The sequence below is a fragment of the Apostichopus japonicus genome, chromosome 4, assembly GCF_037975245.1.
Source record: "Apostichopus japonicus isolate 1M-3 chromosome 4, ASM3797524v1, whole genome shotgun sequence".
Taxonomy (NCBI): Eukaryota; Metazoa; Echinodermata; class Holothuroidea; order Aspidochirotida; family Stichopodidae; genus Apostichopus; species Apostichopus japonicus.
In genome coordinates this window covers 12,001,785-12,029,459 of record NC_092564.1, presented here as the reverse complement: position 1 = coordinate 12,029,459, position 27,675 = coordinate 12,001,785, and the positions used below count along the sequence as shown (strand labels likewise).

Sequence of the window (27,675 nt, the reverse complement as noted above, 5' to 3'; positions counted from 1 at the left end):
ACGTTATAGAGATCTTTATAGAGTAAGCAAATATTTGTCACCAAAACAGAATTTGCATCGTTGGATACTGGTGACAAATGCCTACATTTCCTTTATTTACATTGTTACCTTATTTACATTATTACTTTTTATATTTTTATATTTTATTTACTTTATATTTTATTTACTTTATTTACTTATACCATACTCTATTCACTCTATTTACATCATTACTTTATTTACATCATAACTTTATTTACTTTGTTTACATTATTACTTTATTTACTCTCTTAACGTTATTACTTTATTCACTCTATTTACATTATTTACTTAATAGAGATCTTTATAGAGATCCTTGTAGAGTAAGGCAATATTTGTCACCAAAACAGAATTCGCATTGGTCGATACAGGTGACAAATGTGCCTTCATTTACTTTATTTGCATTGTTACTTTATTTACATTATTACTTTTGATATATGTATATTTTATTTACTTTTAATTTTATTTACTTTATTTACTTATACCATATTCTATTTACTCTATTTACATCATTACTTTATTTACTATATTTACATTATTACCTATTTTACTCTATTTACATTATTACTTTATTTTCTCTATTTACATTATTACTTTATTTTCTTTATAAACCTTATTTGTGTGTGTGGCTAGTATATACAATTGTATATAGGATTATTGATGAAATATCTCTACAATTTTATATATATATATATTTATTTATTTGCCTTTGTCGTTTATTTCTGGTGATAAATGCCTACAGTTGAATTCCGATCTTTATCATCAATTGTAAACAAAACTGCTACAATTTCTTCTATAAAATGAAATTCATTCTTAACGTTGAGAAGCACATTGCCTCGAAGCGAAACTCTACTAGCTCTGCTCGTAGAAAATACATGGCATTAAAGACTTGTTTTTCTCATTCAATCAATGAACTTTGCGACTCTTGACTTAACCTCTGCTTATCATCTATGTTTTTCTGGATATGTTTACATATATTTCGGTATAAGTGGAGAAGAAGAAATACTCAATTCAGAATCAATTTTCACATTATGTTAATAATTCCATTGTATCATCCAGATGACATATCTATGTTGTTATCAGAACTCTAAATATAATCGATGTACCACATACATGTTTAATAATCGTGAATAAATGAAACGGAGAAAAAATTGCCTTTGTCGTTTATTTCTGGTGACAAATGCCTACGGTTGAATTCCGATCTCTGTACCGGTTTCGAACCTCTGGATATTTAATCAGTGTCCATAGCCTAGTGGCCATGTTGTCCGCACATAAATCTAAATGGGGTAAAGATTGGGTTTTTTTGTCCAGGGGTTTTCATGATTTTCACCACATTTTGTATTGCAATCTTTTAAATTTGTACAAAGTTAGTTTATCAAAGTATTTGATACTTTGTTATGTATAACGAAGTTTACTTTCGTTATGTTAAAGTTTGCACGATTACCGAAATAATTTGTGTGTGTTAAAATCATGAACACCTCAATGGTTTTCCCAGGCAATTATAAACAGATTACCTCTTGTCTGTGTGGTATAGGTAATAATTGTATCTCGTTTTCTTAGTATACTAAGATCTAAATTTACTTTACAATATAATCCTTCGCTCTTTTATTCCTTTATTCTTTTATTCGCTCTTTTATTTCAGGAAATGCATATTGTAATAGATATAGTACTTAGTGTAGGTATAGAGAATATATTCAGACACACACGATATTTCCTCCATGTGGTTATTGAATAGCGGTGCGCTGTGTGGGTGCGTGTGTGTGTGACATGTGTTGTTGAGCTTCATGGCTGCAGTTCGTTTTACGGCGATGTGTATGGATAGGTTTATATCTTTCGAAATGAAAATATAATTTCCCAGTCATATTTCTGTTGTTGTATTTACTTAGTTTGGTAAGGGTCAATAACTATATAGTCACCATTTGAGAAGTTAACCCAATCCATGGAAATAATCTTTAGCACGTAAATCGACGAAACATATTGCCTTGTATCGCGGATGCAACATATATTTATAATCTCGAGGAATAAAAACCAGTTTTGGTAACTTAATCGAGTCCACTTTCAAAGGATGCATGCCGATACTAGAATCAAACCAGAGCATCATATTGACACCGGATTGGGACATTTCTTATAAAAGATTAACAATGTCACACAAAGGGCGTTGTTGTTTCTATCACGTGGCTGATTTTTAGAAATTGTAAAACTAATAGACTAACATCAATAATGAAGCCCACACGGAGGAACCGACGCCTTTTTAGCCTTAAAGAACTTACATTTCCAAAGATGTAACATATATCATACAAGTTGATTATTACTAGTATTACTATAGAGAATACTATAGTACTCAACTTTTGCTCCACCTTAAGTTATCCTGTAAAATAGAAACGCCAACGACATCGCACGCCAACGACCGTGGAATTCAACGACATTAAAATAACGTCTTTGCGTAATATAATCCCATATAATGATGACTAATTTCCCTTTCGTTTCACTGGCTTTTAGTGCTTCCTTCTAAACGACAAACAAGAGTGAAGTACTTGTAATGTGACTAAGTCTGCACGGAATAGAGGCTTGAGTTAATATAAACGGTTTTCAGAAACACAGAATGACAATTGTATAGACCCGGGGTGGGGGAGGGGATGAGGCATATATATATTATTTAGTATACCCTTAAAGGTGAAATAGCCTATATGCTAAACAAAAAGTCAAGTAATGGCTGCAGTCATGTTCAAACTTCAGCAAGCATTTCCTGCTGCTAACCCTCAGAACATTTGGTTAACCTCATAGACATGTACTTGTCTAACTTGAACCCTCCTCTTCAACTGGACTGAAATAATATGCATATGCATATATATAATATTCATATATGAGTCAAACTTCATGCAGATGAGCATAGTCTAAAAAACTGCCATACATTGAGTCAATTTTACGGATTCGATTTATTTTAAACCAGTTTAAATATAAAATATTTATAAATAGGCTTACATCAAATCCTTGTTAAGATTAAACAAATGATATGGTAAATGGTAAGTGAAAGAAATAAGATTGTTAAATGGTTTAAACATAAAATGACGAAACAGTCATTACTTAAACTATAATAAAGGTTCAAATTGTATAAACATTACTGCACGGTATATGAACGAATTTCTATACATGATGATGACATGTAAGTTAAATCATGTCATCTTTATTCTCGTCCTATATCTCGTATATGGTTTCCCTGTTATTATGTACCGCTGTATAAATAGATTAAGTTAACAAATGTGTGCTAGTTATACTTTGACCTATGTACAGAAACGATCAATATCGTGTCATTGAAGTTATCTTTGAGTGTTTATTGTCGATACAACGTTAATAAAGAACGGTAAGAACCATGTAATCCGGAACAATGATATAGGTGACTGAGGTTTGTAATGGTTAACAAACTATAATGCCAGGAATTTCCGAGGCCGTATGTATACTTCGGTTCCCTATACAGCATGCAATATGGCACACAGGTGGAACAATTTGGTAACGGTAGTTAACACAACGGTACGCCAAAGTCGTGCATCAAAGCATTCGTTCGAGCAGAACGAGCAGTGACAAGATATGTGACGCTCAGGCACAGAAGGTGCATGGTGGCCGTATGGCAAGCCGTTTTAACATTTACCTCTCTATTCTACTTAAGTAGAATTAATTCCACTTAAGTAGAATACAATTAAGCTTAAGTGAAATGAATTGCACTTAAGTAGAATTGCATTTTACTTAAGCTTTATTGTATTCCACTTAAGTGGAATTCATATTAGCTTAAGTTCAAACGGTTTTTGTCTACATCGTATTTTACTTAAGTAAAATACAATTCTACTTAAGTAAAATACAATTCTGCTTAAGTAAAATTCAATTCTACTTAAGTAGAATGCAATTCTGCTTAAGTAAAATTCAATTCTACTTAAGTAAAATGCTATTCTACTTATGCAAAATGGCTTTTCAATTTCACTTAAGCTAAATTGCATTTTACTTAAGTGAAATAGAATTACGCTTAAGTGAAATGTGATTGGTCAATCTATTTCACTTAAGTAAAATGCAATTTAGCTTAAGTAAAATGTGATTGGTCAATCAGTATATGCTACTCATTGCGTTACTGTACTTGCCGCGAAGTCCGACTCTGTATACTATTTTAGGTGCCTCACCACGTGTTCATCCGCTCAATAGGTTTACCATTGTCAGAAAAGAGGTAAAAGTACCTAACGTAAAGCTTCCTTAAGCATGTTATCATTTACTGTCATAGTTTTTTCTGCCTTTATGTGAAAGAGCATAATTTTAAGTACAGATGGTGTGAAAATAGGGAGGATCGAAGGTGATATAAACCATTTTAAAAAATCTTTGGTTAAATGTTGATATTACTCCGAACGAGCATATGGAAGGGTTCAGTGTGATAAACTTGCTCCTCTTCTAGCTCATAATCTAAACGGTCATGATATGAAAGTTTGCAAGTGCCATGATAGGCCAAAAACACAGCTATCATGTGGTGGGTAGGATATACCAGATGAAAACTTCTATCTATGTTTTGGCAGGTCTTGAAAGTGATGAGTTTAGTGTGTAAGTCAATAGAACAATTAATTGTGATGCGAGACCTATAGAGTTACGTTCAAGACGTACTAGTTACGTAACCATTTGCGGCCATTCCCCCATTCTGCGATACTTATCCAGCTTTCGTTGTGTATATACGAACATAACACCATACTTAGCAAATGAAGCAAAGCTATGTTTATCACTGAGTCTGAACGTTAGACATTGGTAAATGCAGCCAGCCAATAAATCGTTGCAAACTGTTGCTGATGCAGTTGGAAAAGCACTTTTGAGGGCAAGGTAACGACTACAACACGACATACCATTAATCAGTGGTACTAGTAGTAGAAGTATCACAAGGCATGGTACCATGCTATGGAACGTGCCTAAACTAAAATTGTTGCTGCTGTTTTACCATGCTGTTGCTCAAACTCACGTTGATGTCTAAAATTCCGTTGTCTAAACTTACGTCGTTGTCTAACTTATGTTAAACTCAGCAACGAAATAAGTTTGCCCTTTTCGCGTTCCATACCATGCATGTAAACATTGCCCCCAGACCAACCACTTCTCCGCACGAGGAAAATGTTATAACGGCTTGCCATATCCTTCAATTCCACTTAAGCTAAATTGTATTTTACTTAAGTAGAATTGAATTTTACTTAAGTAAAATGCAATTGTATTATACTTAAGTAAAATACAATTCTACTTAAGTAGAATACAATTTAGCTTAAGTTAAATTCAATTTCACTTAAGCTTAATTGTATTCTACTTAAGTAAAATACAATTTTACTTAAGTAAAATGCAATTTAGCTTAAGTGAAAAAGAATGACACTTTTACTTAAGCTAAATTAAATTTTACTTAAGTAGAATTGTATTTTACTTAAGTAGAATACATTTAAGCTTAAGTGAAATTGAATTTAACTTAAGCTTAAAAGAAAGTGGTAATTTTACTTAAGTGGAATACAATTAAACTTAAGTAAAATGCAATTCTACTTAAGTGCAATTCATTTTACTTAAGCTTAATTGTATTCTACTTAAGTGGAATTAATTCTACTTAAGTAGAATAGAGAGGTAAATGTTAAAACGGCTTGCCATATGGCCGCACAACTGTACAATAATACCCGTACCAGGTCATTCAATTAACGCCGCGGATCCTGCAGAAACTCATACGACGACGAAAGCTAACGTGCGAAACTTTAAAAAGATTTATAAAACATCAGCAAAGAAGGGGCTTACCTGACTTCGAGAAGATTTCAGTTCAACAAGGGTAGGATATACTTGTTTTCTAAACATATGCTGTCGTATGAGTCGTATCAATAACGATTAGCAGTACAGTTGCATAAATTTTGAATCCTTTCTATTATTTGCGAACACATTAGCAGAGAATGCAACACGGAGCTGTATTCTTCCATTCTGCTTGAATTATTTACTTTCCTGCCGATTTAAATGGTTGTCTTTGGCCGTATTCTTGGGTAGGATCATGTGAGAGTGAGTATAACTTATGAGCAGTAGGTTAAGTGTATATATGAAGGTATACGTATATCTGCTGTCTAAGTATCGTTCATGCATTATGGCTGCCATACGATATTTATTTAAATATTGGACCGGACAAATGAACTGGAGTAAAGTTAAACGTTAATGGTATTTCCTACACAGTGATAAATATCATGGCTAGCCAAGATCATACAATGCAACATTAATACGAGTAACGTCATTACTATATACGCTAGACCAGCTACTAACTATTCTGCATGGCTTTTGCATACCGTTTGTCGTGTTAACTACCGTTACCGAATTGTCCCAACAGGGTGTATATGGTTATAGTGCAGACTGACAGGGGAATGCCCATGAGCTTCCTGAGTATAACTGTACATACTCCCTGAACAATCTGAGAACCATGAGTCACAGGACGTTCTCACACTTTCATTATCAAGTATTATATAGTGCTCCTTCAGACGGTACAGAACTCTATAGGGTATACCGCACGTATACTGTTATGGATAATATATGTATATAGAGGCATACATTATTTTACTGTGCTAACCCCGGAGGCAGAGTGTTGTTTGCTATATAGGCCGCTTTACTATACTACCCATATTTGACAGAATATCTGTACCCTCAAACGTCGATGGGCGTTCATTGCTGGTATACAGCCTGTACTACGCTGACTACATATTTGACTAACATCAGTTTGAAACCGAGTTATCGTTTCTATACGAAACGGATATAATCTTAAACAGCTACCCTTAAACGGTCATGTACGTAGTATAACCTCACCACTTACTCCCACCCACCCTCACCCGACCACCCTACATCGACACTTTGGTTCTAAAACGTCTTAGACAAGCATTTTTGAGATAGAAGCTTACTAAAACTCCTCTCGAAATTTCTTCTTATGTTATTTATATCATTATCATTGATCACACAATTTTCTGAAATCATCAAATCGTTTGGTTTTGCAAAGCAAGATCCTTTCAAACATGATTTATTCCGATATTATCGACTCGACTTATCATTGAAAATTTAATTGTAACATATTAATATCTATAATTAGAAATGTATAGAACAAGCAGCCAGTATTTCTATGGAAACGCCAAAAAGGATCGACTCTGTTGTTGTCTAAAACTAAAGTCATTGCTACTGTTTTCCTATAAACGTTTTTCAAAATGATGTTGTCGTCTGCAAAGAATTAAGTTTTTTCTTTCTAAAATAAATTCATCTTTGAAATGAACTTATTTGCTATGGAACGCCAATAAAACCAGATAACACATAATTACGGGATACCGCATCACAAAAAACTATAACTATGATGAGACTTGCATAGAACCAAAATAAATAAATATCATAAACAAACAGATTCCGTTTCTTCTATAATTGTTTAACATACATGGCAGAGTCTCGTCTTCGTTTGCGCCCTAACATGCGCGTTTGCCTAGTCGTGTTAAGACCATAGGCGTAGGAGCCTAATTTGATTGGGGGGGGGGAGGGGGGCTGTAACGACTTGCCCGAAAAATATAACCACAATTTTTCGCGCTCCCCTCGCTTTCCCCGCGCTTTCAACATCTTAATGTGCATATCATATAGGCATTTATCGGTTATTATATCACATGCCAATAACATACAATCATTATCGTGTCATTACCCTTCCATATTGGTTATAATTATTGGGGAAGTCGTTACAATAATAATGATAATAATAATAATATCAGTTTAACCATTGAAACACATATTGCAAATTATTTTTCTTTCAGTAGGTGCCCCAAAAATTCTCAGCATATTGCCCCAATTTTCACAAACATTTTTGGGCGGGGGGGGGGGGAGGCTGTAGCCCCACGCCCCCGCCTCATACGCCTATGGTTAAGACCCTAGTAGGAAACAGCCTAGTAGTGTATCTCTCATTTTCACGAAGCTATTTTCCCGTATCTATTTGCTGTATTGCCAAGAGAACGCCCGCGGTAATGTGCTTTCGATTGATACTAGGTTCGCATCGAACAGATCCTCGGGTATATGGCAAGCCGTTTTACTTTTTATTCGATATTTGATGATATCATCAAATATTTGGTGATATCAGCAAATAATTGTTGATATCATCAAATCATTTGATGATATCATCAAATAATTGCTGATATCAACAATTATTTGCTGATATCAGCAAATAATTGTTGATATCAGCAATTCATTTGCTGATATCAGCAATTCATTTGCTGATATCACCAATTCATTTGGTGATATCACCAAATAATTGCTGATATCAATAAATAATAGCTGATATCAACAAATATTTGCTGATGTCAGCAAATGAATTGGTGATATCAGCAATTGAATTGATGATATCAGCAAATCATTTGCTGATATCAACAATTCCGACATATCACTAATTAATTAGTGATATGAGGAACCGAATTGCTGATATCATGAAATGATTTGGTGATATCATTAAAAGATTTGCTGATATCAGCAATTGAATTGGCGATATGTTGGAATTGCTGATATCAACAATTCATTTGCTGATATCACCAATTCATTTGCTGATATCAGTAATTCAAGCGTATCGAACCAACGTCTACAAAAAGGAATTAGAAACGAGCGCCATCAACAGGCATTCTTTTTGGGTCTTAAGGGCGCTGTTTGACTGGTAGCGGGCACAGAAAGGCGCCTGGTGCGCGGTTAATTTCAGCCTTGGTTATAGCGATCAACGGGAGGGGAAAGGGGACTAAGTTACACAGTACTACTACTGCCACTGGGAGAGGTACCGTGGCTACTCATGCACTCGTGACAGGGACGACAAACGTTGGGCAAGCAACGAGTAGGCCAGGCCTATAAACCTATGAAAAATAATATCGGGGTGGTTAAGTAGTTCAATATGAAATACCAAAATGTAAAAAGTATACCCTGGTCGGCGACAGAAACAGGCTGGGAACTGTGTCCATTAGACTGGCTCCCCGATGGTGGCTGCAACCAGTGGCGGGAGATTTGTTTCAAATATTGGGGTGGGGGGACTTTAACTTGGGTGCAGACGCGTAACAATTCCCCCACCCCAAATTAAAATTGTTCGCGCACTTCGTTATTTTGTGTGTGTATATATATATATATATATATATATATATATATATATATATATATATATATATATATATATATATATGTGTGTGTATATATAAATACAGGCGTGTATCCAGGATTTTCTAACCCGGGGGCGCGATCGAATTACTATCTAAGCGGAGCGCCACAGAAAATTTCTGGTTTTGATAGCCCCCCAGATCACAGGAAATGGCACTTCTCGGGCTTGAAAATGATCAACAAGTTGTATACTTTGGCCTGAGAATCAAGTTTTCCCAATAGTTTTTTTCTTCTATCCATAACCTTTTTCAAGATTGTCACCAGTCATGCACACATCATGTTCGACCTCATCGCTTCTCCTGTGGATCATTGCTTTGGAAGGTAATACTACGTAACGGCCTATACAATACCCGTCAGCCCCACTTTTCAAGGTTTGAAGCCCATTATTTGTTCAGAATTTGAATTATAAATTCACTTCAAAACATATCCATAAATGTTGCACAAAATTTCATCTATGGTCAACCAATATAGAAAAAAAACCTTCAACCCCTAACAGACCGGTCAGTAGAGGGAAGTATGATGAAGAATGTTGGTCAGGGAATTTTCGAAAATTCAGACACAGTTAATTTATTGTGTACAAATATTATAAATATAAAACTTCGATATCGTTAAAAAAGACAAAAATATCTTCGCCCCACCCCCCCCCCCCCTACTTGGCTACGTGCCTGCGGTTAGAAATCTTGTAGGAAACAGGCCAAATGGAAACCCAGTGACCCAGTGAACCCATATCGATGTGGATCATATATATGATTGTACGTACTTACACTCATACACAAGAGATGTACAGACATTATGATAATAATCATGAGTGACAACATGCTATACGGTCACAGGTCACAGAAACGACGACGAAGAGTCATTTACCTCATAGCGCATGTGTTGGATGAAGTTTTAGCCACCGCCAAATAGGATTTGGATAAATAATCTCATGCATTATTTTCTATTTATAGCCACACAAAAACACTATGCCACCAAATATTGGGGAGGGGGATATTAGATACTATATCCCCCACCTAAAATATGTCCCCCCCCCCATGATCGCCGCTCATGGCTGCAACGTTCCGTCTGGCTGTGCCTGTGCGTCTGCGATGGAAAGGAGCTGATCGTGCACAGCTGCTATTGAATTGAACCTGTGCTCATCGATGCTCGCGTTAATCCGTTCTAAATTTCTCTTTGCTTTGGAGAAGACGTTCTTTCGCTTCAGAAGCATTCTCATTGCCAGTTAAGAGCCTCTCTACTTCCCCCAAAATCCGAGAACTTCTGTCAATAACGATCTGTGCTTCATCAAGTTTACCGCAATCGCCAAGGTGAAAGTAACGCTACCCGTACCCTGTTGTCTCGTCACTGTCATTTGCATGTACTGCTTAGTACACTGACAGACGGGCTGTCACGGTTGAATTACTGATATCATCGTCACGGTTGAATTACTGATATCAGCAAATGAATTGGTGATATCATCAAATGAATTGGTGATATCAACAAATGAATTGGTGATATCAACAAAAGCATGCATTAGTGATATGTACGGTTCATTTGCTGATATCATTAAATCAATTACTGATATCACCAATTGATTTGTTGATATCAGCAAATGAATAAGTGATATGTTGGAATTGTTGATATCATCAAATGATTTGATGATATCAACAATTATTTGCTGATATCACCAAATATTTGATGATATCATCAAATATCGAATAAAAAGTAAAACGGCTTGCCATACGGGTATGTAAAATGCAGTGGGCAAGCACATTCGCGGTAGGCAGAAACGGACTCTGAGTCATGTACAGTTGCACGCGAGAAAAAAAGAGTATTACAACAAACGACTTGGCCAAGACTAGTATTTGCCTTGAACTAACATTCCCGAAGTTGGTTGTAATAATAATTTGGCATTTATTTGCTCTGGGAATGTGAATCGCTCGGTGCTTGTAGCTTAACATAACGATTTATTTGATGTTATTATTTCAATTATTTCTTATTATTTATATATGAAAGTATTTCTCATTCAGTACCGGTGAGGAGAGAGGGGTGGGTGGGGGGCAGGGGAGGTAGTTTTATCCAGAGGAACTAATGGTAGATCACAGTATTGTACTCTGATGGGGACTTTTCCCGTTAGGGTACTGGTTTGTCACTTGACACCCTGTAGTATTTTGAAGTTGTTGACACTCGTGATTTTGTTTGCATGATCAATACGATGACCGTGATGAAAATGTATTTTATATAAAAATAAAATGTTATGAATTTTGGCAAGTATCAGTTAATATTTCTAATATGATATTTTCCTTATAATATGTATCAGAACACTTTGTGATATCTGTACACGATTGAAGGTTACAGATCGCTGCAGGAAGCCCCTCAACAGAAGTTTACTCGGGAGTACAAATTGACCAGTTCAAATTAACCTCTTCATATTACGTTACAAGATACCGTGGAGCTGAAACAAGCCCCCCCTCTCCTCCTTTTTTCTTCTCTTAAAAAAACCACAAATTTTAAGATTCTTTAAAATTACCACATGAAAATCTAATTTGCGACTTTTTAGGAGAACCCTGTGGGGATTTTCCGTTCAATTAAATTTGCAGGAAGTAAAGCAGCATACGGTTAATTGAATCAGGCTGGTTTGCAAATACATGATGCAGTACTTTAAAGGTATCCGTACATATTCCACGGGTAAAGTTCAAAGTATGTATAGTGTATACGTTATTTACAAATACCTACACGTTACTAGCTACATAGGCGCATGCATGAAGTGTATTGGATTATTTGCGAACACATTGCAGGGAATGAAACAAGGAGCTTTATTCTTCCATTCTGCTTGAATTATTTACTTTCCTGCCGATGTAAATGGTTGTCTATGGCCGTATTATTGGATAGGATCATGCGAGAGGGAGCATAACTTACGAGCAGTAGATTAAGTGTATATACAGGTACGTATCTGCTGTCTTAGTATCGTTCATGCATTATGGCTGCCATACGATATTTATCTATCATTGTGCTCGTACAAATATCGGAAATATGACTTAATGCTGTACTGTAACGATCAGTCATACAGAAACCAACATACGAAATATATTCGGGCTCAACGTCACGGCTGAGGTCACTGGATTTCGGAGGAGGATGGGAGGGAGGGGGAGCTGTGGGGGGGGGGGGGGCAAGGCTGGTAACGGACCAGATTTGTTTGGAAACACAAACATGACAGTGTTGTTAACTTGGATGACATATACCTACATAAACTATATTGTGTGTATGTGGGTGGGTGTGTGTTGTCGTGCGGATAGGGAAGTTGCTTGCAGGTGGATGGGACGGAATGGGGGGGGGGGGGGGATTCTATAGTAAGTTATTTGTTTTGAAATTTCCTGTATCTAATGGTATTTCTCAGTCAAAAAATATGGTAGATATATTCGGTCCTGGAAAGTTGCAGGGGTGTGTGTTTGTGTGAGGAGGGGGGGGGGGGCAGAGTATGTTTACGTTTGCATGTAGGCCGACATGTAGCGGGTATACCTATCACTTTTGAAATTATAACTTAAATGTAAAAACGCCCTTCCATTCGCTACGCTATCAGTGCAGCGACGTAGCCAGGAATTTGAAAGGGGGGAGCACTTTTTGCGATTGATATCGATTTTCCAAAATTTAGGCACGACTATCTGAGCGGAGGGCCACCATTGCTGGCGCGGAGCGTACAAGAAACTTTTTGGTTTTACAAACCCCCCAGATGGCCGGAAACGGCCCTTCCCGAGTGTTCATGCTGGTTCCATGGCCTCTTGCTAACTTGAGACACCTCATTCAATATCACTTTTCAACCAAAAAAACAAACGAGTTAAGATAGTACATAATTCAATAATACATAATGTATTTAAAATTAGCAAGGTACATGTACAGAGTAGTCTTACTTTCCAACTGCTGATACTTGTAGTTACATATATAGATAGGCCAGAAATGTCTTAGATACAACTATAGCCAGTAATTGTCTTTGATACAACTGTAAATGTTTAAGTTAGCCTAATAAGAGAAGGCGAGAGCTATCCGACGATTGCCATCTGATTCAAATTTCTCAACTGTTTTCTCAACTGAAATATTATCTGCGTAAACAGGTTCTTAACTAGATGTTACAACACTGACAAGATGATCCTATAGTCTTTTTCGGCGGGTAGAGTGTTGAATGAAACGGCATGCGATAGAAATGACAGCCTAAATTAGAAGACTAGGTCACCTAATTAAGCCATATTCTTGCTACGTTCATTTCAATAGTTATTCCTGTCTAGACTCTTAAACTCGTCCAGCAAGCTTATGGATTTGAAATATGGGTGTTTTACAAAAAAGATAACTTGGCCAAAAAAAGTGTAGGCCCGGGCCCACGGTGCTACATACTGGCTACGCCCCTGATCATATGATATCATAATCAGCAGATTTTGTTTCCTGTTTGAATTCTTTTACATGTTCTTTTACATAATATATCAGAAAGACAAACATAGTGCTCTTTTACAATTTTTCAAGTAGGATGATTCTTGTTTATTGTCCAATGTCTGGACTTTAATACATTTGACCAACTTAACTGATGGACAATATAAACTTTCATATTTTGGAATATAGCCAGATATGCAGTGGCCTAAAAACAAATATTGTTATCGCAGTGTATTAGCAGTGTAATAATTATTTATAGGAAGTGCGTATCACGTACGATTGCTAGCTTAGCTTCATAACATGCTGTTCGTGCAACAACTTAGGACGAATCATAGAAAGGATGAGAACGAACGTTGTCGACGTTGTTGTGCATACGGTTCGTGACATTCCATAGAGTGCGGTTAGGTAGGAAATATGTATTTTATTACGCAGTGGCCAACTGTAGGCTTGTAATAGGCTATAGCCTAAATTTAGCTAATTGCATCTGCCAAACTAAGTAAGTAGTTGAATCAGTAGGCGTGAATGTTACTACGATTATAATTGAGTTAACGGAGCTGACGAGTTTTCAAGTTCAAAAGAGCACTGACAAAATACCATGCTAAAAAAACAACAGTTTTTAAAAAAATTTTCGACACTGAAAGGGGGGAGCGGTCGCTCCCCCTGCTCCCCCCTGGCTACGTCCCTGTATCAGTGCAGGGAGTTGTTATGTTCCATAACAACTCCCTGGTAAAACCAGGGAGTTGTTATGGAACTCCCTGATCGGTGCCAAGTCCGGATGTGTGTGTGTGTTTTTTTTATACCTAGATATGTGCCAAAAACAAATCGCCAGTAATTGAATATCATTCTTAGCGTTTGGATTTAAGAAGAAACAACCCGCATAAAAATAAAATGAAATCGAACTTGTAACACAATGACTCAGACTTGGAATAAAGTAATTAAGTATAAGCATTAACGTTGCAATGCAATAGTCGTCATGGCAACCACTTGCATATTGCCTTTGGTGCTGGATTATTACTCACGGTCGGCTTAATACACATCAGGCCTACACACACATATATATATATATAAATATATATATATATATATATATATATATATAAATATATATATATATATATATATATATATATATATATATATATATATATATATATATATATATATATATATATATATATATATATATATATATATACGCACGCTGTATCACCTGTATCACCGAAAAGCAATTAGAATCGCTGCATATTGCAACACACCGCAATTTCGGTTAACGTACACGCACAAGGATAATATCACCATCGACTATATGTGTCATGTCAGCTGCTGAGATTTGTACCTATAATAATATGCAGAATAATATAGGCTTCTTTTAGTATCAATGATTATAAAATGATAAAACCATTGAATAAATCAAGCTTAGGGAATTTCATACTTTATAGCCACTTGCGAAATAATTCAAGTGTTTGAAGTTATAGGCAAACATACCTGCATACTCTGCTAAATCAACTCTTATACTCCTTATATTCCTTGGGAAATGCAGTCACCTCGGTATAGAGACTCTAGTGGTTATATAATACTGATATAAACCTGCTTGGTAAAGCGATGTAGGAAAGAATTCCACATGTGTAGTAGATGTGAAGGGTGTAAAGCATACAAACACAACGCATAAGTCACTGCACCAACGCCGATATAGGCACGGTAACACTTGCATGCTTTCATTGAAAGTCACTTGCATTTTGTACGTATAAATAGCATGAATATCGGGGCCTGGACTAGGACAAAGGGGCAGCCCCCCCTCCCCTCCGGTGCAGACAAAAGAAGTTCATATGTCACAAGACACAAATCTGGCGACCCTCCTTAAATTTATTGTGCCCCTCCTGATATTGTTGGTGTCCCCTCCCCTCCCCAACCCCCACCCACTTCCGAGTGCTTATTCTTGCACTGCTCTCTGTATCAGATTTCCAGAATGCCCTAAAAAGAAGGGAGAAATAAAAATGGAATACAAAACTACTGCGGGCGAAACCAAGTACGGTATACAGAGAATCATGGAATATGAGCACGACAAGTAGCCTACATGCTCACTATAACGTTGACATATATAGCTAGGAACAAATTGTACCTTTGAATGGAGGATGAGATATTGATGAGCACTGGGAACACTGGCGGAAAGGATTGTAAAAGTCTGAATTATTGACAGTGCATGCACCGGAAGTGCACGGGAGTTTACTGAGTATATAGTAATGCAACGAAATCACCCTCTTTGCAAAATGGCAGACTATAAGAACAATACCTATAATGTTCCATATATACCCTGCACGTAAATGTAGTACCTTCAAAATGGCGGGAATGTGAGATGCGGCGAGGTTAAGTGATGGGGTTTGGGAGGTTAGGGGTTGGGGCTATACCTCGTGTCTCTCGTGGTCTCTCAACAGCACAATCCACGTTGTGACGTTATTCTGACGTAAGTTAGCTACCTTCATACCGTTTGTGTTTTTACGTTGGTCTATGTGTATGCGTGCATGTACATGAAAGGAGATATACTTAGCTATGTTAATATGATGTTATCTAATTGAATCTAATATATAATTTTGATATGACTATAATGGTGTGTTAAATTAAATTGCGTGTTGTCAAGGTAAATACTGCACAATCAAGTATTCAATTCAGTACACATCATCGCCACTTTCTTGGTAGTTAGTGAACAATTCGTGTTTGTGATGATTACACAATAATATGCGCATGTTTTGTGTTTTGTGATGATTCATCCAGTGGCGTAGGAAGGTGCTTTTGAGTGGGGGGGGGGCTGAAGACTGATGGCCGTCCTGGGGGAGGGGTATAAGGGGAGGGGGTGTCCCCCTCCCCTTTGGAATTTTTTTGCATTTCCAGGTGGCCTCAGATGCAATTTGGTGCAATATAGCACACTTCAACACCCACTCCATTTTGTAAACTTAATTTTGTATTTTCACCTGGCCTTAGATGCAATTTGGTGCTCCAAATGAGATTTTTTTCTCATTTGGAAATGAAAAAGGGGTTTTCTGACTTGCGGAGCGGGGGGGCGGAATGATACTTCCGCCCCTCCACATTTTTCACTGGGGGGGGGGCTGGCGCCCCCAGCCCCCCGGTTCCTACGCCCTTGGATTCATCCATGAATATTGCTGAATTTGCGGTAAACATGAATATGTTTTACCGAAAGCGGATACATGGTCTGTTTTGGTAAAGTTTTTATCTTTAATATGTTGTAGACTACTAATCAACATTGCTATCAGTCCAGGTACAATGTATTGGCCATAACAATATTAAGTTTTGAGATAGGCATTTAAACATCAGAGGCTCTCCAACTAAAGCGACTGGTTTACTTATTCCAACACACAATTCATTAGCTCTGTTTCTCAGAAACAACACAAAAAGTCGATGTGAATTCAAGACTTTAATGGCCTCAAATGACATGTCGTTACGTATTACAAATTTGTCCAGAACAAATTAATGTTAAATATATTCCCACGGTGCCGTGTTGTTTGTATGAAAAAAAATGGCATATTTTGGTTAAGTTTTTAGAATGTCTAGAACAATGTTACAAGGTCTCCATCATTAGTGTTGCCTTTTAGTAGCATACGAGAGATGTTTTAGCATATTTTTTTTTCTCCAGCTGAATTCCTTGAAAAGTGAAATTACTGTAGCAATCACTTGTTTACCCCTTTCTTTAACGGGCAATATTGCATTCATCTGGATTTGTTAGCAGTCTATTGTCACTTACATATCAGCAACTTGCGATTGATGAAACGGATTACTGTGATATAATTCGGCGAACCCTAACTAGCGAGTAATTAGTCTTTTCATACAAAAATGACAATTTCGGCTCTTCCAAACATTTATGCATGCAAACCACATCATTCTCATTCATATTTTAAACTCAACCAATCAAATTATCTCTATCACGTGACGTCAGACAATAATAAACCCTCTGTTTCGCTCATAATACGTACATAAATAGCTGCCATACTATATGAACCATGCGTACAAGCTATGCATACGATATATTGTACCAGGAAGCTACTACTCTTACTGTCGAGTAGCAGCTCCCTGACTAATATACTGTGTATTGATATTTTCCACAATGAACTTGCATGGACTACGTGTGTCCTAGTACACTCCCCAATGGCAAAGTGAGTATTGAAAGTAGCATTGTTAACGCCATACAGATTTCCCGTAGGTAATAGGCCTTGGTATAATCCATGCATAGTACGTTCCGAAAATTTCGTTAACTAGGCTAGGCTACAAAACAGTGTCCATGACTTGGTATTCTCTGTCACGTCCGCATCAGACGTGATTCGGGATTGACAGCACATTAAATGTGCTTGGTTATGGTTAGCTGTGATCAGTGTTCGATTTTTCCGGTATCGCATCGCAAAATGCGATCCAAAACGACAAACTTGCGAGACGTTTCCAAATCAGCATCGCACATTGTGCCGATTTGTGCGATACAAATTCCTAGTCAGATTTGGGAGCAAACACTCAAACCTTAACTTACGAACTGTCGATCACAATGTAGAAGTTATAATTTATTGAGTTTATACTCAATGTACAACTTATTCACTTGACCGTATAGCGAAAAAAAAACCAGAAAAAATAATATCCTACCATAGTTAAGTGTAAAGCAAATAGCCTAACCACCTCGGCGGTTACGGATCTCACGTAACTAAAATGTTCCCTGGCAACGTGCCAAAAAAATGTTAACAAACAGGTGTTACACAGGGGATGAGCTCACAGTTGTTGGGAAGGTACCTGGGCAAATTCGCAGCACATGTACCGTGGTACAGTAGTTGGGTATAGGGTTAAACACTGCAGTTGTAAAAATGTACGCATAGTGCACGCTATTCATTGTTAGGCAGTCTAGAAACGGGGCTTTGCTGAACGTTGTTTGTTTCATAATATCGGAAGTTTTGTAAGTTGCACTTTTTAAAGATTGAAAGACCGATTAAATCTCTTTTCATTTTATAACATAATGTAGCTACTTTAACTTGTCATTCTAAAATTTTCATCAGTTTCGTGACAATTTAAATAAAAAAAGTTGTCAGTATTTTGCATCCTCAACTGCGAATTTTTTCATCGCCAGACATCGCAAAAAATTACAACAATTTTCGGGGGCTTTCGCCCCCAGGATCCCCACGAGGGGTTCTACCCATGACCCCACCATAGCCCTAAGACGGGCCCCTGGACACCACGCCTTTATGCTCGCACGTTACACGTGCTAGGCAGGCGAACACCGGCGGGAAATCGGCAGTGTGTTCGCGGGAAATTTAACAAGGTTTTCCAACACTGGTGAACTGTGCAGTTACTGTATGCATCATGTTCAAGGTTTTCACGGAGGCCTTTGAGGAAATGAATGGTTAGTACAGTGTATATATGCTGCACTAATGCTGTGTGTAGGCCAAGGTTCACGAAGGTCATTGGTTATATTCGCGCGCCGTAGACGTGTTTTTAGATGTTACGGAGAGTCAGGTTTCCATGGATATTAATCGAAAATGAATCTGAGTTTAACTGACGCTAAAGAAATGGATCGTCTTGGGCAGATTAACAAATCATTGCAAGTATAAATAAGTACAGGTAGCTCTGCTGTTAAAAAGAAAAGTTCAATATCGGTGTGCTGTTATCGGCAATTAGGCAAAATTTTACCGATACCGATATGCTGCCGATATTGCAAATATCGGCCGATACCGATATTGAAAACGATTATCGTAGCAACACTAGTATAAATAATAATAATAAATAAACATTTTCTAGTTAATACATTGATCGCCAACATTTGGTCCGTTTTGTGGTAATTTCAAACTGCTATTCAATATTGGGGAACTGCTATGCAACAAAAATATTGTATAGCAATTGTCGAAATTTGTTGCTATGCAATTTTTTGGCCATAAGTCGAACACTGGCTGTGATGGCCTTAATTTGTTCCTGACTTCTTTGTTAATTTTTTGTGTTCATTTTAAAGGGTTAAATTTCGATGTGGAAAGCCAGTAAGTGTTGTTAAATAAACAGATTTTCAACGCAATAATGACTGTTACCCCTTTAATTAAGAATAAAATACTGCTTTAAGTCTTCCTTTAAATCGAACCATTTGAACAAATCAGTAGAAGCAGAAATGACATTGCAGTAACGACAGTTTCAATTCGTGTTTTCAGATTATTAGGCTCCTATCCGACAATTTACTTGCTGGATTCTGCAAAGTTTTAAGCATTTTTTCGTCGTGCCATCACCATTTTATTTTCTGCAATTTTTACAGGTTTTGCGACACCGGCAATGAGTTACAATTCTTTCGTAATCAGAAAAGCCGACATATTTGGTGACAATGGAGAAACATGATACAGTACGAGCTACGAGCTACGAATGCATCAATGATAGGGATAAGTGCAATCTCGTTGGTTACTGCGATGATCCACTACCAGAAATTCCAGATTTACCTCCCTTTGATGCTGGATGTAGTAAGTTTGTCAGTCGGTTTATCGGTTGATTGTAGCAAAATGGCAGCGATCGGCGAGTTGGAAGGTTGGGCGGGCAGGGGAAGGGGGGGGGTCTATGTCATTCGCAAAATACCAACTAAATAACAAATAATTATATGAGAAAAAAGAAAAACGTAAATGTTTTTTTCCGACAGAAAGCTTATTAAATAATAAAATTTAAGCAAACTCCTGCAACTCATTTTCGAAACATTTCAAATGTTAAAGTTGAGCGGGAGGGATGGGAAATGGCTAATCATAATATATCAATAATAATAATAAAAATAATAATAATAATAATAATAATATGATGATGATGATGATGATGATGATGATGATGATGATGATGATGATGATGATGATGATGATGATGATGATGATGATGATGATGATGATGATGATGATGATGATGATGATGATGATGATGATGATGATGATGATGATGATGATGATGATGATGATGATGATGATGATGATCATGATCATGATGATCATGATGATCATGATGATCATGATGATCATGATGATCATGATGATCATGATGATCATGATGATCATGATGATCATGATGATCATGATCATGATGATGATCATGATGATCATGATGATCATGATGATCATGATCATGATGATCATCATGATGATCATGATGATCATCATGATCATGATGATCATGATGATGATCATGATAATGATCATGATGATGATCATGATGATCAGGATGATCATGATCATGATCATGATCATGATGATGATCATGATGATGATCATTATCATGATGATGATCATGATGATGATCATGATGATGATCATGATCATCATGATGATGATCATGATCATGATGATGATGATGATGATGATCATGATCATGATCATGATCATGATGATGATGATGATCATGATGATAATCATGATGATCATGATGATCATGATGATCATGATGATCATGATGATGATCATGATGATCATGATGATGATCATGATAATGATCATGATGATGATCATGATGATCATGATGATTATGATGATCATGATGATCATGATGATCATGATGATGATCATGATGATGATCATGATGATGATCATGATGGCGATGATGATGGTGATGTTAATAGTGATGGTGATGGAGATGGCGAGAAGATCTTGAGGTGTTTGAAAATATTTTAAAATAACTCCAATAAAAAACATGTGGACCAGCCTAACGCGGTCAGAGGGGCCTAAGATCTAGAAGGCTACAACCTCGGGCCCGTGAAAATATAAAGGAAAATATGAGATAAAGAATAGTGCATTTTTCGTAAAATAGGTTACTAAATAAAATACCAATACAAAACATGGGGTTGGGATGACGTAGTGGTATACCCGTAATTACTCGAGGCCTGACCTGGCTCTCATCGCTTCCCCTCAGTGTTATGATGTGTGTCTTTCATTTGATTTTGTTTGTTTGTTTACACTACAGAGCTTTGTTGGTGGATATGTGTTGGCTTCATACTATTAATTGCCGTCGGCGGCCTAATAATCGCAATTGGCTACAGGTAAGGAATAGATCCATGTACCGTCATCATGCACTGTATATGTATTTATGTATATGTATTTATGTATATGTTTTTATGTATATGTATTTATGTATATGTATTTATGTATATGTATTTATGTATATGTATTTATGTATATGTATTTATGTATATGTATATATGTATATGTATTTATGTATATGTATTTATGTATATGTATTTATGTATATGTGTTTATGTATATGTATACGTATTTATGTATATGTATTTATATATATATATATATATATATATATATATATATATATATATATGCCCCTTGGTACTTTTTGCTGTTAAAATAAAGAAGCCATACCCACATTATTGAGGAGACGTTCGTAATACTGCTATATACGGTCGAACGGGTAATGGCGGTGCCATAAGAAGAAACTTGGGCCAATTGAGGTGAATTTTTGGATCTAAAATGGTCTTCTCAAATTTAAACAAAAACAACCAAAATGAAGAAGCTGAACTGCATGGACCCATTACACTAAAGAGAGGGGTTTTTTGCCTACTTTTGCGTATTGAAATTGGCTCTGAGAAACCTTTTTGTATTCATTAGTGAATATCCCTGAGACATTGGTTAGAATATCACGATACTTCACTGCAATAAATTCTGTATTCACATTGTAATTAGTGGAAAATTCCATCGTTTTCATTGGAATTTTGGCCAATCGTCATGGATGAAGAAAAATAAGCAACGGCTATGGAGGTTTTAGATATGCTATATTTAAAATGGCCGCAATGTTTTTGATAAAATGTTGATAGGCATTTCCTAATTTGGTTTAGCACCATTCCTACGACCAAGTACTTAATAATGAGCTCAGAATCTTCCTGAGATAGCAGCTCCAGGTTGGTATATCCAGTGGCGGAGCTAGGGGTATTGGTCAGGAGGGGCGAGAATGGCCTGTAGGGGCGCTTTTGACACTATCTAAGCGGAGCGCCAGCACAGGTTGGCGCGTAGCGTACAGTATTTTTTTGAGTAAAGATACTCCCTTGATCGCCGGAAATGACACTTTCTGGGCCTGGATAATTTGCAGATAAACGAAGAATAAATAGGTGTCATCGCCAAATTATACCAACAAAATGTGACAAATGTCAATATGTAGATGAGAGCGCAAAATTATACCAACAAAGTGTGACAAATGTCAATATGTAGATGAGAGCGCAATAAAAAATTCAAAAATCGCGAATAAGTCAAAAGGTTGTATACAACCTTTTGACCTTTTCAGCTCTTTATAAAGAGCTGAAAAGGGCGCCAGCAGTCCATTTGAGTCCGTCAGAGGGGGGGGGGGGGCATTCGCCCCTGATTGTATGGACGCTCCGCCACTAGGTATATCTGATGGCTAGTTTACCTTCTTCAACTCAATTTATATTTATAGTAACACAATATCATATTTTACGATTGGCAATGATATCAATCACAAATCCCAATCAAAAGTTCATTATTTCATTTAGTCTTATTTCGTTTTTAGTCTTTTTTCTTACCAATTTGTCGTTTGATGTGAACATACATTGCGATTTTTGTCCATGAATTATAGAAAAAAGATTTATCAGCGAGTAAGGAGCAGTTAATACCAGTCCCATTTACACACGGTAAGGTTATAAATTCACATTATAATCACTGCGCGTTCCTGTATATACATAATACATGCATGGTTTTTGTGTACTTACAACTTGCGTTCGTCCATTTCCTTTCATCCACATTAAATAAGTATGAACATATATCATATTCAATCTGATCACCTCATATACAGAGTGAAAGATTAACATGTATCCTAACATACTTATATAGTCGACATGGCAATACGTATAACTATAAAATTGTATTGATAATAAAGCGAACCTTCAGAAATATATATACAAATAATATGCAACTATAGTCGTAAAACAACCAACTATCCTTGTCTATGTTGCTACATAGCAATAATAATAATAAATGAGTGGACACGCTATTCCAAGTCGGTATAACAGTACTGATCTAGGAACGTTGCAATAATAATAATAATAATAATAATGCTAGTAATAATGATAATAATAATAATAATTATCATAATAATAATAATAATAATAATAATAATAATAATAATAATAACTAGAAGCTGGTTGGTGAAAAACAGACCTGATTATATAAATATATATAAATATGAAAGGGAACAAGGAGTGTTGGTTAGCCCCTTGCAGGCAAATTAAAACGAACACACACAGACCTCTTTGGGTCTCATGCAGTGTTTCTTTACATATATAATATATCATATAGCATAGGCAGCAATGTGTGCGGTGTACTACATGCAGCCACAGTTTGACCTGAATAATAAATAAGGCGTGCTATTGTATGGTCATGATCCTCACCAAACATTTTGTGCATTGATTGTAGGCTATATATGAGCTATTCACAAATCAAGAGTGTAGTGTCACATCGCTAGACCGCTATATGGTATCAAGAATAATATCAGGCTCAATTTGATTTCAGCAAATTGATCCATATAGCATATGCATGTAAAAGTCATGACGTATGTAGGACAATCGTATTACTTTATCAGAATGATTGGAAACCGCGAGTAGATGCCATAATTACTCATCGTGTATATATGGAGGATAATGTCTGTTAAATATCTGTCTTTAACGCTGTGCAACAAAACAAAACTCATCACATCATCATTATTACACACACGCATGTACGTTTATATGCATGTGCATACCGGGTTAAATTTAAGGCCTATCTTTGACGTAGACATAAATCGTTCCAAACAGTGAATTGACTTTTTTTGGATATGCAAACTTTCACGACAATAAAGCTAGCAAAATATCAGGCAAGCCCTTGTGTCGTCGTATGTCAGACATCATGCGCGGATAGGGAAGCGTTATGTTATGTTCCAGGAAACTCAGTTTAATAATCTAACGCGTCACATTTGCCGTTGGCGGGTGATACAAGGCTAAGCGATGAAATACGTTGCGTTGACCGACAACATGTGCAATATATTATCTTGTGTCGCTGTCAGTACACGCCTATAACTCAGTCCGTTGTGCACATTGGTCAGCTATACAGCGGTTGGTTTGGTTATCCGACATCCTTCAGACATTATTACAGTAGTTGTACAGTCTTACATAATTATCAGAGCTATATGGTATCATGTAACTATATTCGTTCTCGCAGTTTGGTGTGTTGTGGAGTATGGGAAGTCCCTAAAGTAATCATTCCCGTTGCTAATTATAACGTCACATCTGTTTTAATGACATAAGCTAAGAAGTGTCGATAATCTGAAATCGTCCTGACCTTATCCAGTAAATATTTACACCCGAAGTTGAAGCCTGATTGAAGTTTTCACGTGATCGCGTCGTATGCTCTCACCAGTATATATGTATAGGCCAATATGTAGGCCTACTATATAGGTTATAGTTTCTGTATATTCATATTTCGCTCCCATATAGGTATATTGCACCTGGTTATTCACTGAAGGCAAAGATATACACACAACTAGCCAACGAAGTATTACGTGTTTACTTTTACGCATACATAGTTGTACAGTAAATATATATGCTTTACTTCCATTAAACCGTCACTCACCAGAATATATATGCACCCCATGAATGACTTTTAAACTGTGTAACTGGCCAACCATGTAACCCAAAGTCAATACCAAAGGTAAGAAGAAGTAACGGGTTCGTCCTGTAACACCTCCCTTGTGTTACTCTCAAAGCATATTCTGGGAAAGACTTATTTCTGTACCTCGACATGGAATGAAGACAAAGACTAAACCAAGTTTCGTATGTAACGCACTATACTATCGCCGATGCCTCAAAGCAGACATAGTTCCGACTTGTACATTGTCACTGTGCGCAGATATAAACAATTATTTTGAGCCATGACCTCATCTATCGATTTTTGCCGGAGTAAAATGCTTTTCCGGCAACATATATAACATTAAACCCGATATTGGCACGGCATATACACATACGGTGTATATATATATATATATATTGAATATATATATGTATACATATATTTATATATATATATATATATATATATATATGTATATATATATGTATGTATATATATAAACATACATACATTTTATTTCATGTACACACAAAAATACAAGTAGGGCTAGTCTTTTAAGTTAACTTGGCCATTTTGAATATTAAAGTTAAAGGTTCACAGTCTTGAAGCAAATGCTTGGGTTAGCCTGTTTTGTTGATATAAGGTTTGTCTATACAGCGTGTACAAAAGGTTTTCAGTTCTTGTCTGCCTGTACTATAGTCCTTATTTGAGCACAGTCATCGCAAGTATACAACATGCATTGAACATAATGTAGGTTCAAGTATGGTTACTCGCCCTCCTATATATTTCCATAGCAAAGTGAAATCTTTAATGTTTGAGTTGAACGATAACCAATGGCATGTAACAGTTCACTTTCTTCTGCAAAAGTGCAGAGCAAGTATATATATAGTATACGTATACAGTAACCTACATCATATTGCTGTTTGAGTGTCCCGCCTGTGCGGCAAGCCATATTTTCTGTAAAATCATGAATAACTCATGACTTTCCCCTCGCTGTACTACGAGAAAAAAATATCGCGTGCGGCAATCTTAACATCTTGATAGAGACATGAGGGAGTTCCCGGAAATGATAAATTACTTCTCTCAGCGATTTGATTCACAGTAATCCAGATGTTAGTAACAATGTATCAGCAAGGTTACTGTTTAGGAAATGTGATTCATACATATTTCTTCACGTCACTGAAAGCAATCGTACAGTGTGTAAAACATAGTTGACGGGGGGGGGGGGGGGTAAGGTTATCGCCATGGTAGCTACGACGCGAAAACCCGATGTTAATTAGGGGCCGGGGTAATATGGGATAAAAACGTATTTACGAAGAATTCGATCACGGGACTTGGTGCAGTAATTGTTCCCGGGGCCAATCCTTGCTCGCTCGTCGTAAAATCATTTATAATCCATCTTTGTAAACTCCATGTAGCGAAACTCCATGTAACAAGTGTAGGCTACGTTTTGTCGTGAGATTACGTATGCGAACATGCATTGCCTACATAAGGCAACATTTGAAATATTTGGGATCTGTTTTGTTGGTCTATTTTGCCTTGTTTGAAATTGTTTTGTAGGATATTTTAGGATCTAACAAGGATAAACCTATAGGATGAGGATCGGTATATATGCCTATAGTATGTGTTATCGGTTATGTAGGCCAATATAGCATGGATTGATAACGGTTTATGCAAAGCACATATTATTTGGTCAATATCTGAGTGATAAAAACAAGCGTTTTGACAATTGATGCCACAAGAAGCTACCCCCAATCCAACACCGCTAGAATTTTAGAGTACATTGACCCTCTTTCGTAATGTATGTTAGTTCTTTGTACTGTTTTCTTTTCTGAAAGAAAGAAAGAAAAACATGAGCTTCCGGGTACTATGCCACACGCCCTTAACACTTAGCCTATAACAGTGTGCAATTGAAGTCATAAAAACAAATTGTCTTTTTTATGGTTTCACTTTTGAAATGTTGCTCGGTTTAAAATTACTACTCGGTCTCAAAATCGCCCCCCCCCCCTCACCCATTAAAATGGTGAAAGTTACCCCCTGGCCCGATAGTAACAGTATGTAGGCCCTACCGGCTCCACGTCATGTTTCGTTAGGTGTGGTATAACTGTATGCCTTACTTCAGATCAAATTGAACGGTCTTGTCACAATGTAATATACTTCTTTTACATTGCGTCACATTAGCGATCTCGGCCTTTTGACTAAGATCATGTTTTAGTATTTATGTTCCCCTTGTAGAGGAACCATGATACACACCAGCTGACGATGATCACATACCCACAGTCTCGATTCAAGGGAAATAAGGTGAGAGCGGATCAATGGTTCGGTTTTTCGTCTCCAAGTTCTGTCTTTTGTGACTTTTCTCCAAAAAGTAGCGATCAGTACTCTCATGACGCATTTGTGAGCGCGATGGGATTTCCCTATGGTAGCCTTTAATGGCCACCGTGAAATTTACTATGATGTTAACGAATCAATCTTTTTATCATTA

General features: G+C 36.7%; 1 protein-coding gene and 1 long non-coding RNA gene across 6 annotated transcripts in view; one reads left to right on the top strand and one right to left on the bottom strand.

Moving 5' to 3' along the window:
- Positions 1-401: 401 nt before the first annotated feature.
- On the bottom strand, positions 402-1,493 carry LOC139966014 (uncharacterized). Its single transcript, XR_011792407.1, has 2 exons — positions 613-1,493; positions 402-560 (listed from the first exon to the last, which is right to left on the bottom strand). It is a non-coding gene; the product is annotated as an uncharacterized lncRNA (long non-coding RNA).
- A 4,420-nt stretch (positions 1,494-5,913) lies between these two features.
- LOC139966463 (uncharacterized) overlaps positions 5,914-27,675 on the top strand; it is a 31,879-nt gene continuing 10,117 nt past the window's right edge. For 2 of the 5 annotated variants that reach the window (XR_011792673.1, XR_011792672.1), the window contains exons 1-4: positions 11,901-12,107; positions 19,862-20,060; positions 21,532-21,607; positions 23,167-23,221. Coding sequence is in view for 3 of the 5 variants with exons in the window: in XM_071969484.1 (XP_071825585.1) it covers positions 19,928-20,060; positions 21,532-21,607 (209 nt within the window). In the remaining 2 variants the exon portion in view is untranslated. Of the gene's footprint in view, positions 6,052-11,900; positions 12,108-19,861; positions 20,061-21,531; positions 21,608-23,166; positions 23,222-27,675 lie in introns of those variants that run through there. The other 3 variants (XM_071969483.1, XM_071969485.1, XM_071969484.1) reach the window with 2 other exon arrangements.